At 43.1% G+C, this 27,905-nt stretch overlaps 3 protein-coding genes across 7 annotated transcripts in view; 2 read left to right on the top strand and 1 right to left on the bottom strand.

Moving 5' to 3' along the window:
- Window positions 1-2,076: 2,076 nt before the first annotated feature.
- Window positions 2,077-8,417, bottom strand: mcm3l (MCM3 minichromosome maintenance deficient 3 (S. cerevisiae), like). The gene is made up of 18 exons (XM_081718360.1): window positions 8,296-8,417; window positions 7,507-7,579; window positions 7,169-7,281; window positions 6,785-6,993; window positions 6,472-6,602; window positions 6,134-6,372; window positions 5,949-6,057; window positions 5,707-5,860; window positions 5,445-5,576; window positions 5,067-5,275; window positions 3,980-4,154; window positions 3,614-3,740; window positions 3,355-3,505; window positions 3,099-3,239; window positions 2,876-2,961; window positions 2,683-2,774; window positions 2,519-2,582; window positions 2,077-2,388 (listed from the first exon to the last, which is right to left on the bottom strand). Exons 1-18 carry the CDS (start codon window positions 8,349-8,351, stop codon window positions 2,190-2,192), a joined length of 2,460 nt encoding a protein of 819 aa, XP_081574486.1. The 5' UTR covers window positions 8,352-8,417; the 3' UTR covers window positions 2,077-2,189.
- A 169-nt stretch (window positions 8,418-8,586) lies between these two features.
- On the top strand, window positions 8,587-11,459 carry si:ch211-191a24.4 (MARVEL domain-containing protein 3). The gene is made up of 4 exons (XM_027023811.3): window positions 8,587-8,726; window positions 9,139-9,243; window positions 9,433-9,545; window positions 10,054-11,459. The coding sequence occupies exons 2-4, from the start codon at window positions 9,149-9,151 to the stop codon at window positions 10,701-10,703; spliced, it is 858 nt and encodes a 285-aa protein (XP_026879612.3). The 5' UTR covers window positions 8,587-8,726; window positions 9,139-9,148; the 3' UTR covers window positions 10,704-11,459.
- Window positions 11,460-12,103: 644 nt separating this feature from the next.
- Window positions 12,104-27,905, top strand: part of tns3.2 (tensin 3, tandem duplicate 2) — a 31,136-nt gene continuing 15,334 nt past the window's right edge. For 3 of the 5 annotated variants that reach the window (XM_027023820.3, XM_027023819.3, XM_081717684.1), the window contains exons 1-16: window positions 12,104-12,261; window positions 13,217-13,403; window positions 13,794-13,844; window positions 13,973-14,095; window positions 14,468-14,532; window positions 15,192-15,275; window positions 15,788-15,897; window positions 16,054-16,114; window positions 16,219-16,294; window positions 16,405-16,534; window positions 17,522-17,599; window positions 18,050-18,148; window positions 22,594-23,451; window positions 26,266-26,375; window positions 26,533-26,662; window positions 27,153-27,233. In XM_027023820.3, the coding sequence (XP_026879621.2) occupies window positions 13,254-13,403; window positions 13,794-13,844; window positions 13,973-14,095; window positions 14,468-14,532; window positions 15,192-15,275; window positions 15,788-15,897; window positions 16,054-16,114; window positions 16,219-16,294; window positions 16,405-16,534; window positions 17,522-17,599; window positions 18,050-18,148; window positions 22,594-23,451; window positions 26,266-26,375; window positions 26,533-26,662; window positions 27,153-27,233 (2,206 nt within the window). In that variant the 5' untranslated portion in view covers window positions 12,104-12,261; window positions 13,217-13,253. Of the gene's footprint in view, window positions 12,262-13,216; window positions 13,404-13,793; window positions 13,924-13,972; window positions 14,096-14,467; window positions 14,533-15,191; window positions 15,276-15,787; window positions 15,898-16,053; window positions 16,115-16,218; window positions 16,295-16,404; window positions 16,535-17,521; window positions 17,600-18,049; window positions 18,149-22,593; window positions 23,452-26,265; window positions 26,376-26,532; window positions 26,663-27,152; window positions 27,234-27,905 lie in introns of those variants that run through there. The other 2 variants (XM_081717683.1, XM_081717685.1) reach the window with 2 other exon arrangements.

The following is a 27,905-nucleotide window of genomic DNA, read 5'->3' on the forward strand; positions in this document are numbered from 1 at the left end:
AGTTCTCCATTTTTAACAAAAATCTAAACACCACCAGTAAGGCATTATCAAAATGGAACTTGCCAGCTCAAACATATGCACACAATGTACAATGAATACTACTGATAACTTTTTTTCATGCATTTCGACATTTGTACAATCACTTTTGGAAAGATGTCATCACTAAACTGTTCCTCAATTGGGTCTGCACCATTCCAACAATACCATCCTTGTGTGTCCTAGGAGACCTTTCACCGATAGAGACACCAACCCACAACACCATTCCCATACTCTTACAGTATTGAACGTAGCAAAAAAAAAAAAAAAAAAAAAAGGAAACAATAATATTGAATTGAATGAACCACTATCTCACTGCAATGTAGTGGATGAACCTACTAATTGAACACTTAGCTACTAATTACTAATTGAACGGACGTCAGTGGAAGCCAGGAACAAAACAGAACATTTCAAGGAAACATATGACCTCTTCACAAAATACCTCAATCTATATTTCAGTGCCTGTCTCTTACTTAGCAACAAGAAACATAATATACTAACGAACACTAGCCAGATTTGTACAAGAGCAAAATTTAACAAAACATTCTCACTTCTGTTCACACACGGGCCAGTTTAATGGTCAGAACGGCCCTCTGTAGAACAACATGGACCAGTATAACAGTAGGAACTTTTTTCTGTAGAGCAACAGTGAAATCGTAAGAGCATCCTTCTGAAGAACAAAAACTGGAATAGTAACTCAGGACACTATGATCCAACATGAAGAGGGAAAAATACACCGAAAAGTTAACCACAATAAATCTAAGCCAAAGAAAAAGGTTACTATAGTTTCAGATACAAGTTATATGGCCTTCATAGCCCTTAAACTATAGTCTATGGCTCATAGTCTGTGGTCCTTCACTGATACCTCCTCTCTGCTCTGATTAGATCCAAGCAAAGATGATGTGTCCGGCCTTTTTTACTTAATTTGTTTATGATGCCATTACATCAGCACTTTGGTCTTTTTATTGATACTTTGTTGATATTTTATTGATACTTCACATCAGAAATGCCAATGAGACCAAATGTTCAGATGCCATCACTGACAGAGACTGAAGTTTAGAACCCCACGGAGTACGTTATGTTTTAAACATCTGCCATTTTGCATATAAATTGGTTTTGCTGCTTACAACTTCAAAAGCAGCTTGCTTGCACAGCTAATAAAGAACCTGTCTGAATGGTCCCCTTTTCTCAGTCTCCTGTCTATATATATGAAAGTCGGATCTTTTACCACAAAAGACCATTTCAGTGCTTAAGGTTCTACCTATACAACCGTGGGGGTACATTTGCAGCTTTTAGCTGATGCTTTTATCCAAACTGACTTGAGCAATTGAGGGTTAATGGCGTCTAGTGCACATCTAGTGCATTAGTAGCCTCCTCTCTGCAATGCTTGCTGGAGCCAAGATCTACAGACCATGTACCTCACCGGACCTCTGGATGCCACGACAGCCAGCTAGCCACACTACCATCACACTGATGGATCAGAATCTCCATGTTCAGCATTGCAAGGACAACCAAAGGATGATCACTAGTGACCCTAGGAAGACCTATACAGACCGTGAGAAAAGCGGAGACGTAGAAGGCCTCTGAAATTATATGGGACCAAAATTCCAGCAGTAACTTTTTTCTTGCAACATTAACTCTGGGTAATATGGAGTATTTTTGGAATGACCTGCAAGAAGTGGACAGTCTGGTCCAGGTGACACCTCATTCTACTGGGGTCCTGGTATGGGTATTTTGGCATGAAAACACACCTGATGTTTTCTACATTGAAAACCCTTTTTACAGCTAAAATGTGTGTCTGGAGAAGCCTTAGCTTTCTTACTCCCTTGTCCAGCATGTCCTACCTAACCTTGCAACTAGATGGCAACCTTACCTGGTATCTTCACCTTCTATCAAGGTTTGTATGTGGTCATGCACCGAACACTCGGCACTCTCCCAGTAAGTAGAGCTCAAGAAAAGAATGATGTGTCCAGAAATGACTTTCCAGTAGTTCACTTACTCCATTTGTATTTGTCGTCAAAAAGGCACAAATACATGAAATTTCAGTGTGATATAACATTTTATTAGTGACAACGATGGAACAGGATACATAAAGACCAAAACTAGACCCATAAGGAACAATTAGTGCCTGTTGCTTCGCTTGTCCTCTATGGTCAGATGAGGAAAACCACATCCTCAGACACCATCACCTGGTTGTCATCTTGCATGATCTCCAGCAGTCTGTTCACCTCCTGCTCATCAAACTCCTCGTGCTGCCCCTTGTTAACATGGGTGAGCAGCTCCGGGATCGCCACAGACTGAGACCTGGTCACCTTAAACGCCTTCAGCAGGGCCACCTTAAAAACCTTCAGTCTTAAGAGGGATACAGTGAGGTGAAGAGGCATTACACACATCTTACAGTAAATAAACACTGAAAAAAAGGAGCTGAGGGTAAGAGGGTCTCTCTTCGAGAGAGAGAGAGAAAATCCTTTGAAGACTGCACCTGTCCTGACCGATTTCCACCTTCTTCCTCCGGGACACTGGCCTGGTATCCTGGCTTGGCTGAGCTGAACATTGGAAAGAGAGTGAAAGAGTCGACAAGTGAAACAAGAGACTGCAGATGTTTGAGAGCAGGAAAAAAAGTAAACACCAGGCATGTAAACTTACCGTGTTCATCCTCTGCAAAGTCATATAGATCACCGGAGTCTTCTACTTCCTTCGTTGTGTCCTCGTGATCTTCAGAGACACGAGAACGCTTTCTGGAGACCAATCACACCGTCAGCCAGTCACCTCAGATCCAAAGCACCAATACATTCCATACGCAGCTGGCATAATGTTGTATTCAACTGCAGTTTCAGACCGGATGGTTCTCTGGCTCTGGGTCTCCTCCATGTCTGCATCTACACCGTCCTCAGGAAGCTTTCTCTTCTTGCTCTTCTCCAGAATCTACACAAAATCAATGAAATTAAAGGGGGGGGGGGGGCATAACGTACTGACACCTTTATGTTTCAATTCTAGTCAGTCTCCATCAGTTTCTCATAGCTAGCCTTTCAGTTTGGTATTAAGCTGGTTTCCACAGTTACCTTTTTGAAGTAGGCAAACTGCATGAGCTCCAGGGCAGCCTGTGCATCTCCCAGCTCGATGCTTTGACTCATGCGGGCCTTGGCGTGGGCAGTGGCCAGCCTGATCATGGTCTCTAGGGCCCGTGCAGTCACAGGCATTGTCTGGAAGCCATACCGCATCAAAAACACGACGTCATTGTTCACGGGAACACGGTTCAGCAAAACCTATGAAGCACAAACACCAGGCGGTTTGGAGTGACGGATCCTGGGTACAGACCCTTGCTGAGTCACTGTTGATCTGGTCATGGCTTCGGAGTTGAGAGTACTCCTCTGCTATATAGTCGGAAGCCGCTTGTGTCAGAACTGGCTTCACCATCTTGGCCACATGGACGTATTTCCTGATGAACTCCATTGTAATGACCTTTTCTCTACAGCAGAGCAGGGCAAGGGGATAATTACATTAACAAGGATAAGTACATTACATACTCTCCTTTCTACCCAAATATATTATGTTGATCAGAGCAATTTAAGCCTACTTTTTCTTCCTGTGGCCATGGAGGATGTTGTCTTTCTTCTCATAGATCTGCAGTTCATGTTCTGCTGTCTCAGGGACATTTGGGTCTTCTGTGCCAAACACATCCACTGTGCTCCCCAGAGGCAGTGCTGTCGGGAGGATCATTCATAGTAGACAGACTGAGACAGACCTGTTAACCAGGCACAATAATGAGCTCTGTACAGAACTGCAGAACATGAAGAAACCTTCCAAGTTCTGTTATGTCCAGGGGTAACAGGACTCACAAAGGAACTTACTGAAAATCCTGTTAAACTGATCCTGAAAATTCTTAGCCGTCCTTCCATCATGGCTGCGATTTCCTACTCCTGTCACTAGATGGCAGCCTCACCTGCTCCCTCCTGCTCCCCCGGGGGTCGGTATCTGTGCATGCGCAGAACATGCTCCGAAATCTCCCGGTCACTGTCTGCATCCATCTGGTCCAGAACGATGAAAAGCAGATCGAATCGGGAGAGTAAGGAGTCTTGGAGCCCAATGTTCTCCATAGGGGTCTTATACTGGTCATACTGGACAAGGAGAAGGGCAGAAAGGAAGAGCATCAGATGGGATGGAGAAGCATTCGAGAAGGGTTTTTAAAAGTACTTAGAAGGATTGCCAAACTCTCAAAAGTAGGAAACGGGCTTTTGCAAACAGGGGGTGGGGTCTTGAATCTTCGATCAAGTGCACAAGGAACATTTTTGCACCTCAGATACCTAAAACCATCACACAACTCAAGTGACTAAATCACTCAGGTGCCAACCAGATCAGAGTCAATGTTTTACAAGGACATCTTGTGAGTCAACAAAACAAGCAAAAACAATTGTAGAGCCCATAACCATTGAAATGTACAAATCAAGCGGGTCATACTCCAGCTTCAAATGTGAAATGCTTAAAAATGCAAGTATTAATTCATCACTCATAGCAGGTGTAAATACGTCGATTTAATTTCAGATTTTAACAATAAATGATCAATAATCCTTTGCTGATGAATTAAATATCACTGACCTTAATCTTTCTCCATCATTTTTGTGCATAGCATGCCATTCTATAGATGGTTTAATGAAATACCCCTTTTTTCTCTCTTTTTTTTTTTTAAACACTACCTTGTACAGTCAGATGAGTGCTCAGTGTCCTTGTTTGGAACAAGTAACAAGTCCTAAACTCATCTTAAATCTTACCACAGCACTCAGAATTCTTTAGTTCACAAAAGTGCATACTCCTTGGTGCACAGAACACACAACTTGCAATTCTGTTCATCTTTATTCATCATGCCTTTACTGTAGCCTCCATATTCTCTTGATGTGCATGATCCTACTTGTTTGATTAACAAAAGAGTCTTGCGTAATGCACCTGGTCGTCTTGAACAGCGGTGATCTTTTCCATCCCGAGAAAAGGACACGACACTGTAGTCAGCGTGCCCTGTAGGCAACAGATCTTACCCTTCCGTACACTGGATTCGCAGCAGCCAGCACACTGCAGCGAGCGTTGAGCCTGGCCTGAATCCCAGCTTTAGCTATCGTCACTCTTCCCTGCTCCATCACCTCGTGGATGGCTGTGCGATCTATGTCAGACATTTTGTCAAACTCATCAATACACACTACCCCTCTGTCAGCGAGGACCATGGCCCCAGCCTCCAGCCGGCGCTCACCTAAGCGTAGCATGAACAGACAAAGAAAGATACAAGGCATGATGAGCTTTCAGTACAAGTCCCAAAGTATGAAGAACATACCGATACTTGGACAACTACTGCTTGTGTTACTAGAAAACCATAAAACAATGATGATTATTATGCAATACACAATGAACATTAAAATCACCCGTTTCTTGATCGGTAGTAACTGCAGCAGTAAGGCCTACCCCGGATGAACCTCGCCCAGTGGTAGGGATAGCCCTCGGGGCGGTGAACAGAACATACCTCAACAACTGGGATTTGGCCACTGACGGATCGCCTATACAATGATAAAGTTGAAAACACAATGGCATTCAGCAGAGGTCCTCTAAACCCCAGAAACCACTAAAAACCAACCAACAATACCACTGGGGTATGAGGATCATAGTGACTTCAGAGGGGTGGCTAACCTATGAGGAGGATGTTGATGTCTCCTCTAATGCGAGTGCCATTCTCCAGGTTGGTCTCATTGCCTCCCAACAGCAGACAGAGGATGGCCTTCTTTATGTACTCGTGGCCATGGATACTGGGAGCTAGAGATCGACTCAGGTGTTCAAAAACATCCTGAAACACACACCCAGCCACAGGAACAATTCTGCAAGATGCTCTGAAATGAACAAGTGAGTGAGCTTGGCCATCGTCTCCTGCTTACTTTAGAGTGGGATTTGCAGAATTTCTTGATCTTGGCAACATCATCAGCAGAAAATGTAGGAACAATTTCTTTACTCATCAGCTTCACGTTATTGGCTAGCAGGATAGTTCTACACACACACACAAAAAAAAAAATATAGCAACAAAATGTTGGCATCAGCACAAGCAACAGAACATCACACACACCTGAAGGTTCCTGAGGTGAAGCCCCCTTGTTTGGCAGGTAAACAGCGGTACACTCCAACCAGCTGCACGCGGTCTCCTGGCTTGACTCGGTCCACAAGGTCATCATTAGCAATGATGTCAACGGAACGGGGGAGCTGACCGGCAGGGGCCTTCTCTGGCATCTCCTGGATGGTCAGTGTCTGGTGATCCTTGTAGCAGCACAGTCCGAACTCTGTCTCTAATGGATTATTTTCCTCATCCTACACATAGACAGTCTTAGCCAATAACAGTACATGATGTTTTAAGCTACAGAGGCAGGCCATTTCCACCACCCACATCAAAACACACAAAACACCAACCTTGGTGGGATAAATGGCACTGGAAGGAAAAGCATCCAGTGATGTGAGATCAGTGTACTTCCTCTCCAGGGTTTTCTTGGTTGCTGGACAGTAGTGAACACTGCGCATGATCTTTGGCCTGACCAGTGAACCTGAAATAGTAAAACACCACATTAGTGGTAAAAAAAAAAACAAACAAAAAAAACCAACACATTCAACAGGACACTTTTATATAAATGCATGAGATTTAGAGTTATTTATCCAAAGCAGACAGTAACCTGAGCTTAAGACAGATACATAGAGATGTAAAATTAGAAAACAATGTTACACTTACACTTTGTCACAATACCCTCAACACAAACAAGATTGCCCAGAAACCGTGCACTGAGGGTACGAGGAGAAACATGCTTATTCCCAAAGCTGCCCTCGAATCCACAATGGAACTCGTCAAACTGTTTGGCATAGGTCGCGTCTACAGAAGCCACCAGGTCCTTCAGAGCTCGCTGGAATGCGACTAGCTCGCTGAAGGCATTCTTTAGAAGTCTGTCATAAGTCAATAACAATACATTCAATAAGTCCAAGCTAGAATATTGGTCAACATATAGATTCAAAAGGCCTGAAAAGATCAAGCATTAAATGTACCCCTCCACTTCAAAACATGCAATAGGCTAAATCTCAATGAGGTGTCTATTTTAACAACTCGGACAGGGTCACCAACTCTCTGGCTCGTTTCTCGTTTCTTCGCCGCAGGTCGTTGATGTTGACGATGAGGCGAGACTGGCCCTCCGACACCATGCTTCTGACCTTCTCGTGATACACACCCTGGTCTTGCTGGCAAAACACAACTGACGTTCACTCACTCAGGCCAACGTGACGGGATTTTAACAGCGTAAAATAAGGCAACAGGCACCCACTTTTCACTCAAGCATCCACCACATTAAGATGCAGATGATAAATTTAAGAGTAGCAGCAATGGGCCAAGTTGGTCCAACGAAGACCAAAAACAGAGTCTTAAATACGGAAAAGGAACGAGGGATGAGCACATTCGGAACTCACGTCGTCATCCAGAAAATCCAGGTATTCCCTCTGTGCTTCTCGAAGTTCAAGGTCCTCAAAGCCACTATCCATACTGTCACAAACAAACACTCACTTATGAGAGGGTTATTAAACCATTACAACAGTTAGAACACCAATGTACCCACATCTTGACCAGTTCAAGTGTAATCAATCAATAGGGTCCCACCTCCTCCCATTTTTGCCCAGGAATAACCAAATGGCCATGGTGAATACATTTTTATGGTCAGACTAGCCATCAAAAAACAAATACAATTATATACACACACACACACACACACACACACACACACACACACACACACAATTACCCACTACAGATCATGTGACAATACAAAATGTACAGACAAGAGCACAGAGCATAGCATGTCCATGTAACTCATTTAACACAGATTTAACAAACTTCAAACTTTATACATGCAATGGCACTCACGGAGTGCATTAGTCAGATACTCCCTCAGTATCCTTCTTACCTGCAGCCTAAAGTGCAGACAGAAAAGTCTTTTGTTCGGACCCACACCTATGGAGACACGCTTTCATAAGCGCTGTGGAAGTCTTTAGTACTCGGTTTGACAGTTCTGCATTACCCAGAGAGACACCGCTTCAAGTCATCAGAGACTGCAGGTCTGGTAATCAATTATGCTAATTGGTCAATTTACCTTTTTCACAATTGCCGCTACAAATGGCCTTCTTACTGATTGAAAGACATAATTTGAAAATACAGTAGCCATTGGTGTTCTGGGCTTATGTATGGTTACGTGCTGTATGTACCTTCGTCTTAAACACACTAATGTTTCACTTGCATATAAACGGCCTCGTTTTTTCATTCCCAGGCCTCAGCAACCCTCCTATCGCTCTTCATGCAACCTTGCGTTTGCAGAGCGAGACGGTTTAACCCCACAACGCCATCGCTCCACCAGAGAACCGGCGGTCTTGCGCCACTACCATTCCCTTAAGACCTCAGGATTCGGTGTGTTTTGTTCCGTTAACAGAGCGTAAGCAGTGGCCCACATTTGCACGTTTCCTCGTTACCGGACTACCTGAGCACCTCCCTGCCCGGGACTTGGGCACGTGATCGAGACAGCGCAGTCGTCGCGCAGTCTCGTGCAAGGAAGTCAAACAAGTTTTCCAGCTGCCTCGAAACTCGAGCGTCGATACCGACGAAAAGAAACAAATGTGAAAGCCTTAAAAAAAGTACAAAAGTAAGTCGCCATTACACGCTGTTACATCACGAAATGCACTACGGGCTATTGTGTAAAGACAGAATAATGTACTTTTGTGTGTTTGTATATGCTAAATTGGTCTTGTTTTTAATGTTAATTATGTGTCACTGACGCGTTTATCAAGCTATACGGTGAAATTGTCTAAATTAAATGCTAAAGTAATTAAAGATTTTGATTGTGCGGAGCAGTCGTATACGAGATAATATAAATGTTACAATTTGTTTCCCAGTTATCAAACCCACCTGCTTTCCCCTCCGTGTTACATTCGACCTCCACTTGATTTGATACCTTAAGGCAACTATTTAAGTATGAGTACAAAGTTCGCATTTGCAGGCAGAACGGCGGAATAATAGGCCACATAACATGGAGACTTGTTGTTGCTTACTGCCAGTCATTTAACCATGAGTGAACCGGCCAGAAGCTACCGGGGGCAGCGGGAGAGGAACGGAGGCGGAAACCGAAGGGACCACCGTCCCAGACCACCGCCCAGCGACAGGTGCGGAAAATGTGTGGGAGACTCGAATGTCCTATAATTCTTTTTTAAATTAGACTGATTTTATTCTACATAAATGCCAGGGAGTGTACAAATCACGCTTTTCTTCCTCGGAGTCTGGGAGTATTTCAACTCCTGCTAGGTTTCAGTGATTTATGCAGTCGAACTTTGAAATATCCAATTTTCTGCCAGGTCATCAAACCAGCGTCCGTATTCCAGAAATACATCGTATCCCAAACATGTAAGAAGTGTCCCTTCAGGAGAAGTACATGAGTCAAAATGGACATACATCTGCTCCAGGAGGGGTGCGTATTTACAAGAAAGCAAAGATCACATTTCTTTTCTGGGGGACAGTGCAGAACAGTGTCCTTGGTCATTGTTTAGCCTTTTACATCACATTTATGAGTACCAGACAAAAGTTGCAACTAAATGGATTTTTAGACGCTGGGTTGGTTCTCTGCTGTGCTGAAGCGCCACCTCTGTGTTCTTGCTTCTGTTGAAGCTGGTCCGACAGGTTGGGCACACTCTGCTCTCAGGTGTAAACTAAATGTTTTGTACAATAATCAGACTTCTCTCTAAATAATACCATACTTTAATGATTTATGTGAAAGCATCCACATTCTCATTTGTCTGCACATGAACAAAAATACTAGATTCATCAAAAAAAAAAAAAAAAATTCCTTTGTTAAAATTTTCCAGCTCATACACAGCATATATGGAGGTGCACACAATTTCATTTGCTATTTGTTTTATCTGATAACTTGGTGACCTGTTAGTGAGTTTGTACCTTATTTGTGCCATTGTGTGTTTCAGGTATTGTGCTGATATGTGCAACCTTAACCAATATGTTGGTGCTATTCTGCATCGTGGCAGCTCAAGTGACATTGTCAGGCATGTCGGCAATGAATTTTGGCAGCAGCTTTGTTGACACCGTCATCCCATTTGAAGGAGTGGAGCTTCAGCAAGTGCGTGAACTCGACATGCAGTTCGGACAAATGAGAGCACCAGGAGTCTATGGGGGTGTGGTCTTCAGCCTCGTTTTTGGTGTCATTTCACTCTTACTGGTGCTGTCCAGTAACAAGCCTGCCTATGCGCTCCCACTGAAGCTTCTGATTGGCCAGTTTGCCTTCCAGGTTATAGGGGCTGTGGTGTATGTGATTGCAGTGGGTTTGTATCTGCACTTTGTGATCCAGGTGAACTCGACAGATGTGTGTGTGAAGCGGGAACGGCTCTATGCTCGCAATGGATACACCTGGATGAACTGTAACGTGAACGGGGCCGACGCGTCTGTGGCATTGTTTGGACTCATAACAGCCGCCTTGTACATCCTGGGTTCTGTTCTTACCGGAATTACCCTCCGCAATGTCATTCGCTATCAGGCGCATTCTCGCCAAGAAGCAGAAGCACCCACAGAGCGCCATCATGGCCGGAGCACACACCTCCAGTCCGACGTATATATCTGAGCCTCACACCAAAAAGGCCAACAGAAAATTAGGACTGAATGAATGCAGTTTTTATAAGACTCTTCTCTAGTTGTTATGCCTTTATAGATTTGTAGGTTTACATTTTTATAACAAGCATGTGAAGTACTAAGCGAGCACTATTCACTGATGTCTTTACTGTGCATGTGCTTTTCTCTAAACCGTGTGTGTTGAATAAGTAAAGAGCTGAACTGCCTGGTTTTCAGGCATAGTAATATGACTGTAAAAGATGCTGAAATGTTTGTTTAATGTGAGTGGCACATTATAGAAGATTTTATATTGATGATTCCATCTTGTCAGTAGATTTCGTAGTGGTAATTGCATCTTTTCGGTAGCTTCACAAAGGAGCTCTGCGGGGTTTGTTTTATGTGCTTTATTGTCTTGACATATAGGGGGCAGCACGTGCACATTCAGTCAAACCTACTATTTTGCCTCCTTGCTATTAATAGCCTCAGCCTGCTACATATTATTCTGTTGCCTCTAAAAAAAGTCAAATAATTAGGCTGAAAAATGCTTTAAAGCTATATTTTAAGTTATCAAAAAATGTTAAATTTCTCTAAACAGTTCATAGGTACGTTTCATAAAATAGTATAGCTTATTTAACAAAAACTGCAAAGAAATGTCTTTAAACTAGTATGAAGTGATGCATTTAAAATAATGACCTTGTTTTGTGTCCTGCTAATGTACAGATACAGTAAGTGTTTTTAATCGTAATAAAAACTTGCTATTGGAGTTTAACATGCTGTAGTCTTCACGTGTGCTTTCCATTTTGTGACTGACAGAATTTCTCATGTGGAGATATGCATGTGGACACTTGTAAGCAGAGGTAATTTTTAACTTTATGATCAGTTGCACTTTGTGCCAACAAGATGCAGGCCTTCTTTCACTGGAATACACAGTGCTGTTTGTTTTAACAGAAGTGCTATATATTGCACCGAGCGCTTTAAAATTCAAAGCTGCTACAACACGCGCTCATATACATTCAAGCTCCTATCTACGTTCTTATAGGACCGAGCATTAGATAAGATCCTGAGGCTAAGAGACTTGCTCGAGCAGTGGCCCGTAGGCCTTTCCCCCCCCCCCCCTACTTAGTCTTGAAGGTAGTAGTCATCTGTGGTGTATCATTTTCCCCTTTCCACAGTTGATTGTGACATTATGAGGTTTTCTCAATTGTGATATTATCTTGCTTTGACTACGATGGAGGTAACTGACAACAGAGCAGCACACTCTGGTCACGTCACCATATGACTCAAACGCTTGCATATGGTCTGGAGGGGGTGTGGTCCGTGGTTCTGGGCTTCTGTGCTTTAGTCATGCTTCCCATGAGCAAGTGCTGACAGCAGGACGACTTGCACCCGTACGCCGCTTTGGCCAAAGGGCATGTGAGCCGGCGCGTGTAGAGTGTGTTCCCGTTCTCGTCTTCCTCTTCTCTTACCCTCTTGCAATTCCTGTTCGTTTCTTAGTTTCTCTACACTGAGTGCAGCGGAGGACTGAAGAAAGGTTCCTGTAGGACTATAGAGCCTGTATCTTCGTAATCCAGGTAAAGTACGTCTGATCTGGTTCCGAGTTGAACTGTTGAAACAAGTCCTGTTTGTGAAGCTACTGATTAAAGAAAAATGGCTTTTAAGTGACGAGGTTTTATGCATGATTTAGAATTCTTAAAAATAGCTCGCCTTATATCAGATATAATGATTATATGCAGCAAACAAAAAAGGATTTGAGTGTTTCAAAGCTTTATTAGTGGAATGTTAGCTTGACACAAAGCTTTGTGGCAAATTCGAAGACACGTGACAAATTTAAAATGAAACCCATCTTTCATGGGTTCTACACTTGTGATTGGTAAGGAAGTGTGGATAAGCAAGACAATCAAAAGCGAAATGTACAGTGGTCAGTGTTGAGAGTATCTAGTGGACACTGGATGCCTGTATTTCTGTTTTAACTATGGACATTCATAACAGTGACATCTTATTGACTGTGTATGACTGTGTGTGTAGTGCCTTAAAACAAAAACAGGTCTTATGGTTGTATGTGATGTAGTCTGCTACATCAAAGGAAAATAAAAATGCAAGACCTACAGAGCAGCATGCATTCAAATTTAAAGCTGCTTAATGGGTTCTTTCCTGTGAAACTAGGCACCCTATAAAAAGGGTGCAGTGTAGATCGTGTGAGGATAAAGGCAAACCTAAACTGGAAACACAGTGCGGCAATTTTGACCAGTCTATATTCTCAGCCTTGTGATATGATAACATATCAGTTATGGCGATACGTGACCTGTGGGCTTTGGCTGTTGGAGCATGTGGCTGTTGTCTTGTGTTTACATGGTCAAACTGTAGGTTGCTGAGTTTTTGTTTTTTTTTTTCAGATTGCTTTAGCCCAGGGCTAACTTATGGTTTACCACCAAGGTATATTTTAGTAACACTGGTGTAATATGGTTTAATATGAGGTTCTTTCAACCATGTATCTAACCAAGACTGCCCATCATTTTTGTACTGCAGTTGTTCAGATCCCCTTGTGAGACAGAGCACTGCAGAGATGGCAGCAGAACCAGAGTTTGATTTGAGCTACATCACAGAGAGGATCATTGCTGTATCCTTCCACTCGACTTGTCCAGAGCAGACCTACCTGCGAAATCTGCAGAACATCACTCAGATGTTGCAGTCCAAACATGCAGACAATTACCTGGTAAAGAGACGAAACAGATTCTTATACATACACACTATTTTTTAAATTGTTTTGATAGCGGTAGGTACATGCTTATTCAGAACTATAACTTTTAATATGTTGATCATTTTACATGAACGACCTTGTCAACATCAATACTGTTAGTCTACCTGAAAATTGTGTGCTCAGACCTGGTATTATGTTTATCGTATTCTTCACCTTTGTAGGTAGGATAGCAAATGTGCATTTTACCAATAAACGTTTTGAAAAATTTTATAAACATTTAAATATTTTCAGTAATGAATCAGATTATGAATAATTGTAATTCTGAATAATTCTAATGCTGAATTTGTGTGTTGGAATACTGAAATAGAACTGGAGTTATGGAGGTCATGTGCTTCCCATTGGCAGGTGGTCAACATCTCGGAGCCCCGGGAAGAGCTCAGGCGAATGAGCACCAGGGTAAAGTCACTTGCTGGGTCACGTTCAGAATGCTGATGCGACGCACCTTAAACCCCAACGCTGTATGTCCCAATGTCAGGTGTGGCATGTGTAAGGTGTGTCACTGGTGTGTGGGTGTTCTCTCTCAGGTCCTGGATGTCGGCTGGCCTGAGCTCCGTGCCCCATCCCTTCACTTACTGTGCTCGCTGTGTAAAAGCATGGAAAACTGGCTGGACACCTGCAGCGAGCACGTACTGCTGCTTCACTGCAGGGTAATCTCTCCGCCCATCTGCCCCTCCCCTCCTCCTCCTCCTCCTCCATCCTCCCATCCCAGTCTAGCAATCATTCCTTAGTCCTCCCTCCATCGCACCCTTCCTGGCGAGCATTTATTTTTTCCTCCAGCTGCGTTCAGGTTCGGCTGTAGTTGGCATTCCTCTGATAATGGCTCATGCCTATCAGTTATCACAACACGAAAGAGTTGAGGGTCGGTTTTTTCCTCATCACACGATCACATGATGGTGAAAGGGGATTTATGGGTAGACTCCATTCCGATGATGAACTCTAACGATCAAGTGCTTGATGTGTATGGGCAACTCTCTCTCTCTCTCTCTCTCTCTCTCTCTCTCTCTCTCTCTCTCATATAGGGTAACAAAGACCGGATAGGGGTGGTCATATCATCCTACATTCAACTTCCTAGTGTCTCTACCAGGTAGAACTAACTCCACTCATCAAACTGAAGTATGGTAGCATGTGCATGAGATTTTTGTATTCCCAATTATAGAGTAGTTAGCAGCACAATATAAACATTAAATATAAAAATCTCAATTAATTATACAATATATTAATTAATATAAGCAGCACAATATTGACCAAATATTTAGAGGCTGACCTGGTAAGCAATTTGAGCCTGTTTTTTTTGTTTGTTTTCCCCTTAAAAAGAACTTAAAAAGTCAGTTTTGTTTCTTGCACTACCAGGTGTTTGACCCGTGTCTTTCACCGATACATGTGTGTATGAAATGTGTATTGCAATCGTTGAGTTGAATTATTGGTCATGTCACAAAAATATATAAAAGAAATGATTGGTAGTTAGACATAACTCAGAGCTGGCAAGCCACTTGGATGAACTTTGATCTGAAGTTTTGTTTTGTTTGTGGGCGGGATTCTGTTGCCATGATATCTCCTTATGCCCTGTACAGTGCAGTCTGCAGCCTGCAGAAAGATCAATAACAGTGCCGTCTAGCATTCCAGTACGCTTATAAGCCAAAACTGCGTTTGTGAGATTTCAGTTCGAATCCATGTCCACATGTTTTTAAATCAAGGGGTCAAATCATTATTATGCTTGATGCATCCCCCCCATCTCTCTCTCAGCGAAGAACAAGCACTAGACCGCTACACGATGAAGAGATTCTACAGCGATAAGATGGCTTCTCTCATGACCCCGTCCCAGAAAAGGCAAGCTTTTTCCTCTGAGCACACCTGCATCAGGACATTTCAGCAACGGTGCAATGCTCTGAACTTTCATGAACCAGATACGTACTGTTTGTCATGGTTTTGTGTCAGCTGGCCAGTCACAAGGGCGGGGGCTTGTGCAGGGGAGTGTGGGCACCCTGAAGCGTAAAGTTGACGCGTCCCACTCTCTACTTCCCCTTTTCTCTCAGAGATGCAAATTTCTCCTCACTCTCCTTTAACTCTTCTTCTTTCCTGCGCTTTCTTCAGCTTTCTCATCGGAAGCCTGTTCAGTCTATTCCTTCGTCTTGTGTGTTTCATGGGCTGTATAAAATAGCTTAACCGATGACTGCATTTTTAGCTTCATTATTGCTTTTCTGTCGTTTCCATCGCGCTCTCTCTGCCTCTCAACCTCCATATGCTTCCTCTTTCTTTTTCTTGCTGTTTTTATCCAAGCAGGGCTTTAATGATGTCATATACGTACAGCTAAAACTAATCCTTTGCTATGTGTGGTTCAGGTATGTGCAGATGTTTGGCAGACTTCTGGCCCATCAACTAAAGATAAACTCCTCTCCTCTCCTTTTCCATTGCGTCTGTCTACACCACGTCCCAAACCTCCATCCCACAGGCAAGAACACACACACACACACACACACACACACACACACACACACACTCTCCCTCTCTCTCTCCCTCCCTCCCTCCATGCACACCTCAAACGATTCTAGGATGTATTAAAAATGTTTTTTGCTTAATGGTGCTCATTGCATTTGGCCTTTTTTAGTGTGCAGACTCTTTATAAGGGTATACCAAGGGATGCAGCCAGTGTGCACAACAGGAGTACAGTAAGATGCATGCACACCACAGGCATCATACTCCACAGAGAATGATGATCCGTGTTGATGGGACATTGTCATTAAGTGTGTCTGCACGTGTGTCCGTCTTTCAGTCAGGTCTCTGTAGGGAAGACGCACAAAGTTTATTTTGCCCTGGAGCCTCCGCAGCTTCTCAAGGGTGATGTCATGGTGAGACCGCAAGCTCTGATTGGCTGTTGACTCACACATGTAGTCCAATTCTGAAAGGGCTCCCTGTGTTGCTTTTAACTCACATAAATGTTCATGTTTCTCACGTGCAGATCGTATGCTATTATAAGAATGCTGCAGAGGGGAGCCGAGAGCCCGTCTTTCGCCTGCAGTTTCACACAGGCACTCTCCATGGACACCCTTCCTTGTTCTATAAAAAGGACCTTGATCATGCAAACAAAGGTACACGCTGAGGACTGAAACTTTGAAACCCCACATATCAAATGGGGCAAAGATAGAGCCGTCGTTATCTACGTTCACACTGCAAGCCAATAGTAGTTTTCAGTACAGATTTATTCCTCAAATCCATCTTAAAACAATCAAGCGAACTAAAATGGTGGAAGAAGTCCACCACTGTCCTGGTCTGAACCTCGTCCCCTTCCCCGGCTCCTGGAGCAGTCCCGCGCGGGGCTGTGGTTTCTGATAGAGAGTACACTGCCGCTTCCCATCAGGTGTGTGAGTGTTTGTAACAGCTGATATCTGTAAAGTGTCCTCAAGTCTGAGAAAGGTGAGATATAAATGTTAATAATAATAATAATACAGCCCTCCATACACTCTGGAACTTATTTCCTTTTTAAATGTAATTGTACTGTAAAACAGCCATCAAAAATGTTTCCATTTCAGTTTACTCCACGCCTTAATCGGGTCAGTGCAAACCTGTGTAAAATCTTTAGTTAGACTGACATAAGAGTGGAATGAATTCCAGTCTGGGGGTTCAAACTTAAACCACGTGGCTTTACATCACGTGTTGCAGAGGTACTCAATTCTGTGTCCCATAAGTATGATAAATTTAAACCTTACAGGTTTTCTAAAGAATTACTAAAACCTTTCAGAATTCCAGAAACATGGATACCACTCAGTAAGGTTTGGAGACTTATTTTCTATGAACACTGTTGCTTTGCAAATGCCGTATGTCAGACGATGATAGAAGTGACATGTAACAGCACAAAAGCCACTGTACCACTGAGACCAAGAGACAGAAATGGTGCTTTAAGTGCCACACAAAAGTTACAATCACTGGGAACATAATTACTATAATAAAGCAAACTGATAGAGACTGAAATGTCACTAAATCGAATTGAAAAAAGTTCATTTTAAATGGAGGTCTATGTAGGTCTGTGAATGTCTGTTCACAAGTGTTGAAGCCAAGTCAACCTTGTTTACCCTTAGATCCCAGGTTTCCTGAGAACGGCATGGTGGAGGTAGTGTTTTCAGAAACCATGACGAATATTCCAGTTTTTCCTAAAGGTATGTTCTTTATTTGTACTAAGAAATGAAGTAAGCGTCATTCCCTGGGCTTCATTTACCTTCAGTGCCCAGTAGAGGGAACCAGTTTGGAGTAAGAAAATGAATGAGAGGAAGAGTAAACCCTTCTGGTCATATATACTCATACTTCACTAAATTAACTAATTACATTAGCTTCTATCAGGAAGATTCTGTGTGTGTTTTGTTAGGCATTTGACCTTCATAACATTTCGAAGGAGGGATTTACATTACATTTACGGCATTTAGCGGACGCTTTTATCCAAAGCCACTTACAATTATGACTGAGCACAACTTGAGCAATTGAGAGTTAAGGGCCTTGCTCAGGGTCCCAACAGTGACAACCTGGTAGTGGTGGGGTTTGAACCAGCAACCTTCCGATTACAAGTCAAGCACCTTAACCGCATGAATCTGTTTTCTACTTCCTATGTAAAGGTGGTACCGGCTGGAAGAACAACTCCGCTGTTGTCATTGACTACGACACCCTGGATCCTCTAGTCTACTGGGACTCTTATGAGAACCTTACAACAGGAGGTACTGTAGCCATAGATGTCACACTTTAAGATCTTTGGAAATAAATATGTATTAGCTGCAAACACACGTGTGTTTTGCTTGTTGTTTCTGAGTTATTCCCAGCTTACTACCCACTGTGACCGGACTCCAGATGTTACTTAAAGGAAGTGAGGTTTGTCATCCAGTGTTTTGCGGGCATATACAATGTTTGTCATTAAAGTGTCATTAAAGTGGACACATTTAATGTAGAACGAGATGGAGACCACAATCTCTCAGCAAACAACACACGTACGTACACACACACACACACACACACACACACACACACACACACACACACACACACACACACACACACACACACAGGTGCTCTCATTCACATAATTCAAGATAAATGTTCTGCCTATAAGCCTACAAAATCCTTGGCTTGTATTGCAGCGCGGTTATGAGATCCCCTTGAGCTATATCATTGGAATGTTTAACACAAAGCTGTGGTTTAAAGGATCATATTATTAAGTCACATAACAAAGATATAAACAGTCTCTTTTGTTTTTAACAGCCGTGTAGCTAAATTAAATTCAAGAAAATAAGATTAGAAAAAATCTGGTAACTGCATTTAGGGATTCTGATATGGTGATTGCTGCATCTGTTTAAGGAGAGACTCAGTTATTTACCAACTCAGTAAGTCTGATCTCCATTAACTTACATTAGTCATTGAAAGCATTATCTTACATGTTATTGTGTGAGCTTGACTCTGCATTGGAAAACATGGTAACATACTATGGTAAGCTGCTTTGGCTCACCCGTACACTTGACCTGCTAATAGCCAACAGTAGTACACGAACTCCAGTAGGCAAAGTCTGTGCACTTAACCTGTTTTTGACCTGAGCTTAACAGACTAATCTGTGCCAAGCCTGTCTCAGCCGTTACCTGGGTATTTTAGTGTGGCCATGGCGTCACCATGGTTACCTCCACTTCCTGAATCTAAGTGCTGTGATTACTGTAAACGTCACCCATGCTGAAGTAAATTAACTGTTAACAAGAAATCAAGGAAGTTCAAGGAACTCGGCAAGATTTGGACAGGCATATTTCGCTCCTAAATAATGTGTTTAAAATACAAAATGTTCAAACAGTTCCTATTAGTAAAATTTTACTTTTTGCCACAGAGTTCAAAATGTCTGCTTCCACCAGCACTTCATGGAGGTTAACAGGAAAAACAGGAAAACCTGTTTATTCGGATTCTAGATGGAAATGAGATCTGAAGACTCCCATGTCTCTGTCAGGCTGCACTCTCTCTGTGGGAATGGTAGAGTAGTGCAGAACGCTGAAACTCACTTAAAGAGCAATGGGACCTTTGGAGTGGTGATTAGAGACTTCCAGTTTGGACTTGCAGGTTCAATTTCCCATCAGGCCAAGGTGCTTCTGCAGTGCAGAAACTCAATGCTGTCTGTATATGGCTGAGAGTGTTGGGTACTGAAGTGCTTTTGTACTCATTCTGGGGTCCCGACAGAGGAAATGCCAGACCGTATATTTAAAGCTGGGTGTTTTTTGCTTCCATTCTCTGAAAAACAAATCCAAAGATCAGTGTGTGTGTTTGTGTGTGTGTGTCAAGGGGAGTGATTTAGGGGTGATGCACATCTGGCTGTATGATTTTAGTTTTGAACTGGTGTGTAATTACACATGCCTCATGTGAGTACCATGTGTGTACCCTTAACTTCAGGGTAGGTGAATTTATACCACATACACAGACAAATATAGAATTGTGCGCACACAAACATTTTGAGCATAAGTTTTCCTTCAAAGAAATCTCACTTCTCGCGTTCTTTACTTCTCTCCTGCTATCCGTCCCTTTGTCCTGCGTTTTCTGTCACTACCTTGCCTCTATTTTTTTCTGTCTTTTCTACACCCCTTTCTCTCCACCCTCATGTAGCCCCACCCTCGTGTTTACATTCCCCCAACCATATTTGGATAGCTCAAGGTCTTGTGTGCGTGCGTGCGTGCGTGCGCATGCATGGGTAAAACGCCTGTCCTAAGCACTGCTGGCTGCTCCAAAAGGAATAATGTTTCCTCAGCTAGGATCCTGACATACATCAAGAGGGGCACCACACAGGGTTACCTGTGGAGAGAGAGAGAGAGAGAGGCATATTGCAGCAGAGCGAAGCAACTGGAGGGAGGGAGAGAGAGAGAGAGAGAGAGAGAGGGAGAGGCGGGGGGCAGAAATAGAGGGAGAAAAAGAAAAGACAACCCAGGGGAGCTGTTATCACCTCATGGTAAAGAATGCAAGCTGCCTGCCTGCGTGAAGCTGTCCTGAGAGCATGAGAGAGCGAAAGGAAGCGGAGAGGAAGAGTCAGAGGCATGGACACCAGCAGAGGAAGCACCAGCAGGAACTCACGGTTAGAACCAGATCCTCAGTCCTTTCCCTTTCTCCTCTTTTCCTCGTGGTCAATGAAAAAAGACCTGAAACTCCAACTTGCCTACAGCTCTTTAGGTGGCTCCGAGTTCCTGTTTAATTCAGTTTTCCTCTCATTCTGTCACTTGGGGCGAGTCAGCTGGTGCCTTGCCTGCTCAGTTCAAACACAAACTGCGTGCCGTCTCGGGTAATACAGAAGAAGGTTGCTTTGTTTTCTTCTTACATAATGATGATTTGGGGGTGTCGATGCTTGTCTGGGGCACTGCAGGCAATAAGCAAAACAACGCAAGCGTGTGCAACTATGCACTGGATGTTTGTGAGTTGGGAACTAACTGTCTCATTAACTATGTTTGATGTTGCATTATAGTTTATGGTTAAATGACAGTGTATTAAAAGGGACTTATTTTTATTGGGTAATTCATATGTTTTTTGTCATTGGGGAGATGAGGAATTTTAACACTGATCTGCAGTGTTACTGGGGAGTAGCAATACAGCAGGAGTGATTTACAGCGGGTGACAGAGTTGTGTAATAAGAGTGATGAACTGAGCTTTGGGTAAGTTAATAAAGGATTATGTGGGTATGTGATGTGAGGTATTTTCTTTCAATGTCTTTTTAGAACCATGAGAATTCATTATTTAGAATCATGAGAAGTCTGTAGATATCGACATATGACGTGTTGTGGTGTGACTACTGTGTTACTTATGGGTAGTGGTGGTTATTGGTGTGAGCACTTGCATGTATTTGATTAAAGGTTAAAAAAATATCATAAAGAGGTGCATGCATGTGTGTGTGCATGTGTGTGTGTGTGTGTGTGTGTGTGTGTGTCCCATCCATAAACCAGCTGTGGGGTTTTATCATGCATTCCTGGTATTAGAATTTCGGTCTCTTGGGACTAGTAGTTATGCGTTATGGGTATGTGTGGGGTTGTTTCTTATTAATCATCTAATAGTAAAGAAGAGATATGGAACTTGAAATGTGTGAGCGTGTGGCAAAACCCCAGTGTACCCCAGTGTACTGCAGGCTCTGTTTAGAAGAATGTTTGGGGAATTCTCTCATAAGGTGTTATATGATCACAAAACACTACGTGTGAATTTAAGAGCAGTTAAGAGATCTTATCAGGAAATGGCCTTTTTTAAGGGAAGTCATTAGTTTCTTGTTTGTCCTTCACAGAGACATGTTTGAATTTTCTGAATTTTGACATTGTATCCTTTGCCTTTTCTCCTTTCTGAAGTGCATATGAAGTAAAACAAACTTTCAACTCTTACACTATTATCCCCCCACAACAGCATTCCTAAAAGAACTTACAAAATACATTAGTAAATATTCATAAATAAATAAATGAAAACTTTTTAAAGAAAAGAACAGACTGGAAACTTTGAGACATTGTTGGGCAAAGTGAACACTTGTTTGCTTGTCTTTTCATTGATGTTTTAAGTTTCTCAGCAGGCATGTACATGGCCATATGCTCCGCTGTGGCTTTGAGTCCTGACATATGGAAGGGATGGATTAACTGCTGGGCCTGGAATGTGGTTGGAGAGCTGGCTGTCTCACTGCAGTCAGGAGCCTTCCTGCAGCGGCTGTATGTTACGTCTGTAATGGGGGGAAAAGCTCCAAGTGATAAAGAATCAAATGCACCGCCTGCATGCGTTTGTGCAACTGTGCTGCCTGCACGTAAGATTCTGCTGGCGATTTCGTGCATAAAGCGGCTGGCGGCGTTATCGGACATGAATGCAGCAGATTGTGTGCGCGCGTGTGATGACGCATGTTATCGGGTCTGATCAGCCCTCAGCTGGTGCTCCCATGACTGATGGGTTGGTGTTGCAAGAACATGTGATGGTCACACAAAAGACACAACCTGTCTGGGGGCGGTGTCATGACTAACATGTTAACAACTGTTTGTCAGTGTGATGACATTGTGGGCCTAGACAGCACAGTACGTGTATAAGCGAATATCAGCAAGCACAGAGGCTCCTGTGTGTCTGTTCTCCCGCACATCTGTATCGCCGCTGTAACTTCAGTGTGTCGCTCTTATCCTTCTCCACGTTTCTCTCCTAGATCAGCCAAGCGCCGTCTCTGTGAGCAGCGACTCCGACCTCTCGAGTAACTTGCAGTGGACCAGAGGACTAGACGCCAGCCACAGCCTCAAGGAGCTTCCTCACACCCAGAGACCCGTCGCTGGGCACAACATGGAGGACGAGCAGCCACCGCTGGGACTCGTGAGAGCCGAATCTCTGGTTGCTGGTGATGGCGACACCCGTTGTTCAGAGGCCACTTTTCATTTCAATGGCAAAACGGCGAGCCCAGAGCGGGAAACCGATATTCTAGATGATGAAGATGGCCACGTCCCTAGAGACACAGCTGCTCCAGGGCCAGGCTCGAAAGAAACAGATCAGGAAGTTCTTGCTTTGTCATCACTGGCTTGTAAGGAGAGCTGTCCGTGTTCTGTGATCCAAGCAGAGCGCATAGGAGAAAGGGAAAGCGCAGTCTTCGGCAGAGGAAACCACGGAATGAACTCTACGCGGTTTCTCATGCACAGCTCAGTGGTGAGTGGGATTCAGACAGACATGTGGGTGAAGCAGCAACAGCTGGTCTCTGCCAGTTCGCATAGGTGCACCCCGTCGGACGGGCTAGACCAGAGGGTGGAGGCGGAGCTTGAAAGTGGGAGGAGCAACTCCACATTACCTGCCAGTTGCTCTCCAGATGCCAAGTTGGAGGCAGAGAAAGATGACGAGTTTGCCTCCCTAGCCCTGGATATTGACCAATCAATTGAGCAGCTGAACCAACTGATCCTAGACCTGGATCCTGAATTTGAACCAGTGCCCACACGGGCAAGGAATCACATGACCCGTTCGGCCTCTCTACACACCAATGGAATTGGACACTCAGCTGGCCAAGCTAAATTCATGCATTCAGGTAAGAGGAAGGTGGCAGCATATATAGAAACTATTAATGAAAGTAGTAGATGTAGTGAATGAGACACACTAATGTTTCTTTCAGCACAGGTTTTCCGTATCGCTTTCAAGCTGCGCATCTTTCACCTGCGTGTCTCACACTTCCCAGACTTGCTGGGTTATCATGTGTATGCATGGAGAGGCAATTCTCACCCCCGAGCTAGTTATAGTGCGATCACTGCAATCAACAAGGAAAGGAAAACATAAATTTCAAAACAGTCATCCTGAGGCAATAGAATACAGTTCGTCACCACAGAGCAAAGCAGACTCACAGACGTAAATTTCTACTAATGCCATGTCAGTGCCCCGAAGAGCAATGGCTGTCTTGCTCAAATTGCTGCGGCCACAGTAACAAATAACTTACAAAAAGAATCACAAAGCATACAGAGACTTTTTGTAATTGTTATATAAAACACGCATTGCTAGTCAGTACTAAAAGCCTTATCTGTAATGGTAAAAACTACATCTTATTGAACTTCTCGAACACTGATTTTTTAAAAACATTTTTTACTTCAGATCTTCTTAGAAACCTTCATAAGGCATTTGACTTTGCTGACTGTGTAAGAACATGGGAGGACATTCTCTGCTTTTCCAGCATGTGGAAAGCTTATGTTGGCTTGGGCAGACTTAAGTTCAGGCAGCATGCACTCATGCATGTATACAATGGACGTCTTTGTGGTTCCCCGTATAGATGCAGCTAAGGAAAATACACCCTTTTTTGAATATGTGTGGGCCACCAGCAATTCTGAGTAAGTCTTTGTGTGTGCGTGTGCGTGCGTGCTCATGCATGCATTTCCCAAGTGCATAACTGTATATTTGTCAATACAGCATTAACATTGATATAGTAGTAGCATGGGTATGGCTGTTGATTGTATCGGGTACAGCGGGGCTGCTGGGATTTTTACAGTGTTGCTGCTGGGTTGGGAGTGGTCCACTACTCTGACATATCAAGCCAATAGCAATCCTGTAGTCAGAAATGGAGCACAGACAATGTGCTATTTGAATGCTAATATAAACCGCATGGCAACCCCTGGGATTGAGATTCTACTGCACACCTGTACAGGTGTACCCACAGGAAGGTTGGTTCCCCTACTGCAGCACCTGCTGAGTGTATAACATTCTCTTAGCCAGAGTACTGTTTTAAATCTGACATACTTTCATTAATTAAACTAGTTTGCTAAAACTGGAAATACTATACTCTCAACTAGGTGCACCAATTCTCTCATGTAAATATGCTGGAATTCACTGTCTGCATCATTTGTGCCTGGTTCATTCCATAAACTCATAGAAATTTGTTTTTGGAACTGTCTCACTAGACACATCACAGATATTATACCTGACATCATTATTATCCTTTCAGGAGCTTGAACCCAAACCAAACTCTGTACCACAGTGACAAACGTCATAATGGCACAAAAGCAAACAGCAGCATATCCAGTGAAAACTGACCTAGAGCCCAAGCTTGTGTTCATTACGTTACACAACATGTTTAGACTGTACTGCCAATGCGGTGATGTTTCCACACCTTTTAGCATTTGGTTAAAACTCCGAAGTCATGAGCAGTAGTTCATGTGTCTGAGTGATATTTGTTCCCCTCTGCTAACAGAATCCCCTTCTGTTCTGTCCAGGCATAGCCATGATGTTTGTGAAGCAGTGCTAACCACAAACAGGCCACAGTTTACTGAGGGACAAGTTCACTTAAATGGAAAGTTCAACAAATGACTCACTGCTCTCCACCATAGTGAACCTGTTATGTAGCCTGACATGCAGATAATCCTTGTGACTTTCCCTGTTAGATATCTGGAACGCTCACGCACACTCAACACCAGAACATACAGGGTTCAGAATCAAAAGACACCATGACTTTGCTGTAGAAAGAAACGAGTTGGGTATTATTGCGTAACGCGTCCCTTGGTATTCATCTTGCTGTGTGTGTGTGTGTGTGTGTGTGGGGTGGGGGGGTTAACGATGCATTGTGTAAGAACTCAGGAATGTATTAAAATGAAAGATTCTCTGCACACGTGCTTTACCTCACCCCTCTCTAGTTCTGTCAGTGAGGCATTACAATGTATAAGATTGTGTGATACAGTACAAATCATGTTTAAATGCAGTTTTTGATTATTTGATCTGAATAGCTGTATTGAAGTTCTACATTCCAGTTACTGCCTCTATAGTGGCTATGTCAGATTCAAGTGTCACCACAGATGTACCGAGTTTGATATTGGTGCAGCCTGCTGAAATGATAATGGTGATCAGATTAAAATATCACCACAAAGGTTCTGAGTTTAATATTGGTTCAAACCTTTGAAATGGTAATACTGACAGGATACTGAATCTATTGCACAACTGATCTGCATCTTTTCATGTACAAATGTTCACATTTTCATGTACAATTTCTTTTGGTCTAGAACTAGACAACATGGGAACTGATGCATGTGATGTTTTAGTGGTTTGCTTGTTCCCTGACACCTGACTCAGGTCAGCAGACCATGTGCGCTCACATGGGTATCTGAATGTGTACTCCAGGGCTAAGACTGGAAAACCAATTCTACTCTGCAAAAACTAAAACAGATCAGAATCCTCCTGAGTTAATAACTATGAAACAAACATGGTACATTTTTTCCCCAATAATGGACCAAATTTTCATGATCAAAAACACTAACCTGCAAAATTCTAGAATTGGTGCATGTTTTTCTGCAATGACTCTGAAATTCATGATGTGCTCTCTCTCTCTTCCTCTCTCTCTCTCCCTCTCTCTCTCTTTCTCTCCTCTCAGGCTGGAGGCAAAGGCAGATCAGTGACGTCACGAACCAGTCTGCACTCAGGCGTCCTGCTGCTGATCTGTTGCAGCCGTTACCTAAATGTACTGTGTGTACAGCACCCAAGGTGCCTGCGCACACACACATGCACACCTGTGCTTGCACATTGCCCTCTTGTGTGATTTTGAACCCAGGGTAAGCCATGTGACCTTATTCCACTTCCATGCAGAGTAACCTCTCTCTCTCTGTGTGTGTGTGTGTGTGTGTGTGTGTGGATGGATCAGTGTGGGAGTCTGTATAGAAGTGACTCCATAGACTATGGGGAATTTGCTTCTGAGACTGTCAGACCTTTGTGTGTGGACCTCCAACCTCCACCAACACCTACATTTCCAGTGTCCCCTCCTACACCTTACGGTAAGTCATACTCACTGTTAATTTTATCGTTTTAGATGAAGGCTTAGTTCTTTAACAGCTCAAGAACCATCACGCAGTTTATCTTCACTGGGGCTTTATTATTGGAACATTAGTGTTTACTAAGCTTTGCTTCTTAATTGCTTCAGTGTAAGGGTTTTAAATGTTTTTTTAAAGACATGTCTGGGTGGTCTTATTTAGTGTGTTAATGTATCTATATAATCTAAATCCCTATATTTGTAAATACAAATATAATATTATATTTCCTTCTTTAGTTTTTTCATAGTTTTTTCAGTGTCTCAACAGGTTGACACATTCTTCACACTTTAGAAAGTGTGTCTGTAATAAAGTGAGAACATTACCTTTGAGTTTCTATGTACCTAAAGGAAGGTGACAAGTGTTTTTTGTTTTTTTTTTGTAATTTCAGATTCATAGACAGGTATGCATATGAATTAATCTGTGCCTATTTGGCTTCTGTGTGATCTTTTTCCAGTGAAGAGCGTGTATGACTTTTCCCTTGTGAACCACAGTCCTGCATCCTGTGTGCTTCCTGCACACTCAAGGCCAGAGCATGGTAAACTCACCTAGTGCCCCACACACTGAACGCAAAGAAAATCTGAAGCACTGCACTCAGTGCTCACAGGAGCAGCACTCGTTTATGGAACTCAGTTCCATTTTCAGATCTTTAAAGTGTACCATCTGTATGTTGGAATGACCTGGGGCATTTTAAAAGTGTAGTGAAACTATCTGAGCAAGTATTTTCACTGAGCAAACTCATTCAGTGTGCTGTATTTGTGACTTGTGCAGATGGTGAGATTTCCTTTGTAACGCCTCCCTGGGTCCGAGTTGACCTCTGCTGTGATGGGCACAGAGCCCATGACATAGTTTATGACTCTCCGTGAGCGTACATGAATGTGAGTGTGCATGTGCGCATGCGTGTATGCATACATGTACATGTGTATATGTGGGTAGAGAAAACAAGATAACAAGCAAGTGACCTTCGTGTATGCATTTCAGTGGAGCATTCAACTATATCTAGCTCCAAAATCTCCTTAACTAATACGCCTGTAGCAACTGTGTCCAATTTTGAACTTCTAAAAATAGTGCTTTGTGTTACAGGAAATGTCCCTCTGGGTCAGGAAACAGATTTCCTGTGCCTTGGTCATTCAGAAGTTTTGGATGTGCAAATTCCTGCTCTGTGCCTTGAAATATGATTAGGAACAGATGGTGTTTTAGCTTTTGCTTT

This window comes from Electrophorus electricus, chromosome 7 (assembly GCF_041902795.1).
Source record: "Electrophorus electricus isolate QZ-2024a chromosome 7, ASM4190279v1, whole genome shotgun sequence".
Taxonomy (NCBI): Eukaryota; Metazoa; Chordata; class Actinopteri; order Gymnotiformes; family Gymnotidae; genus Electrophorus; species Electrophorus electricus.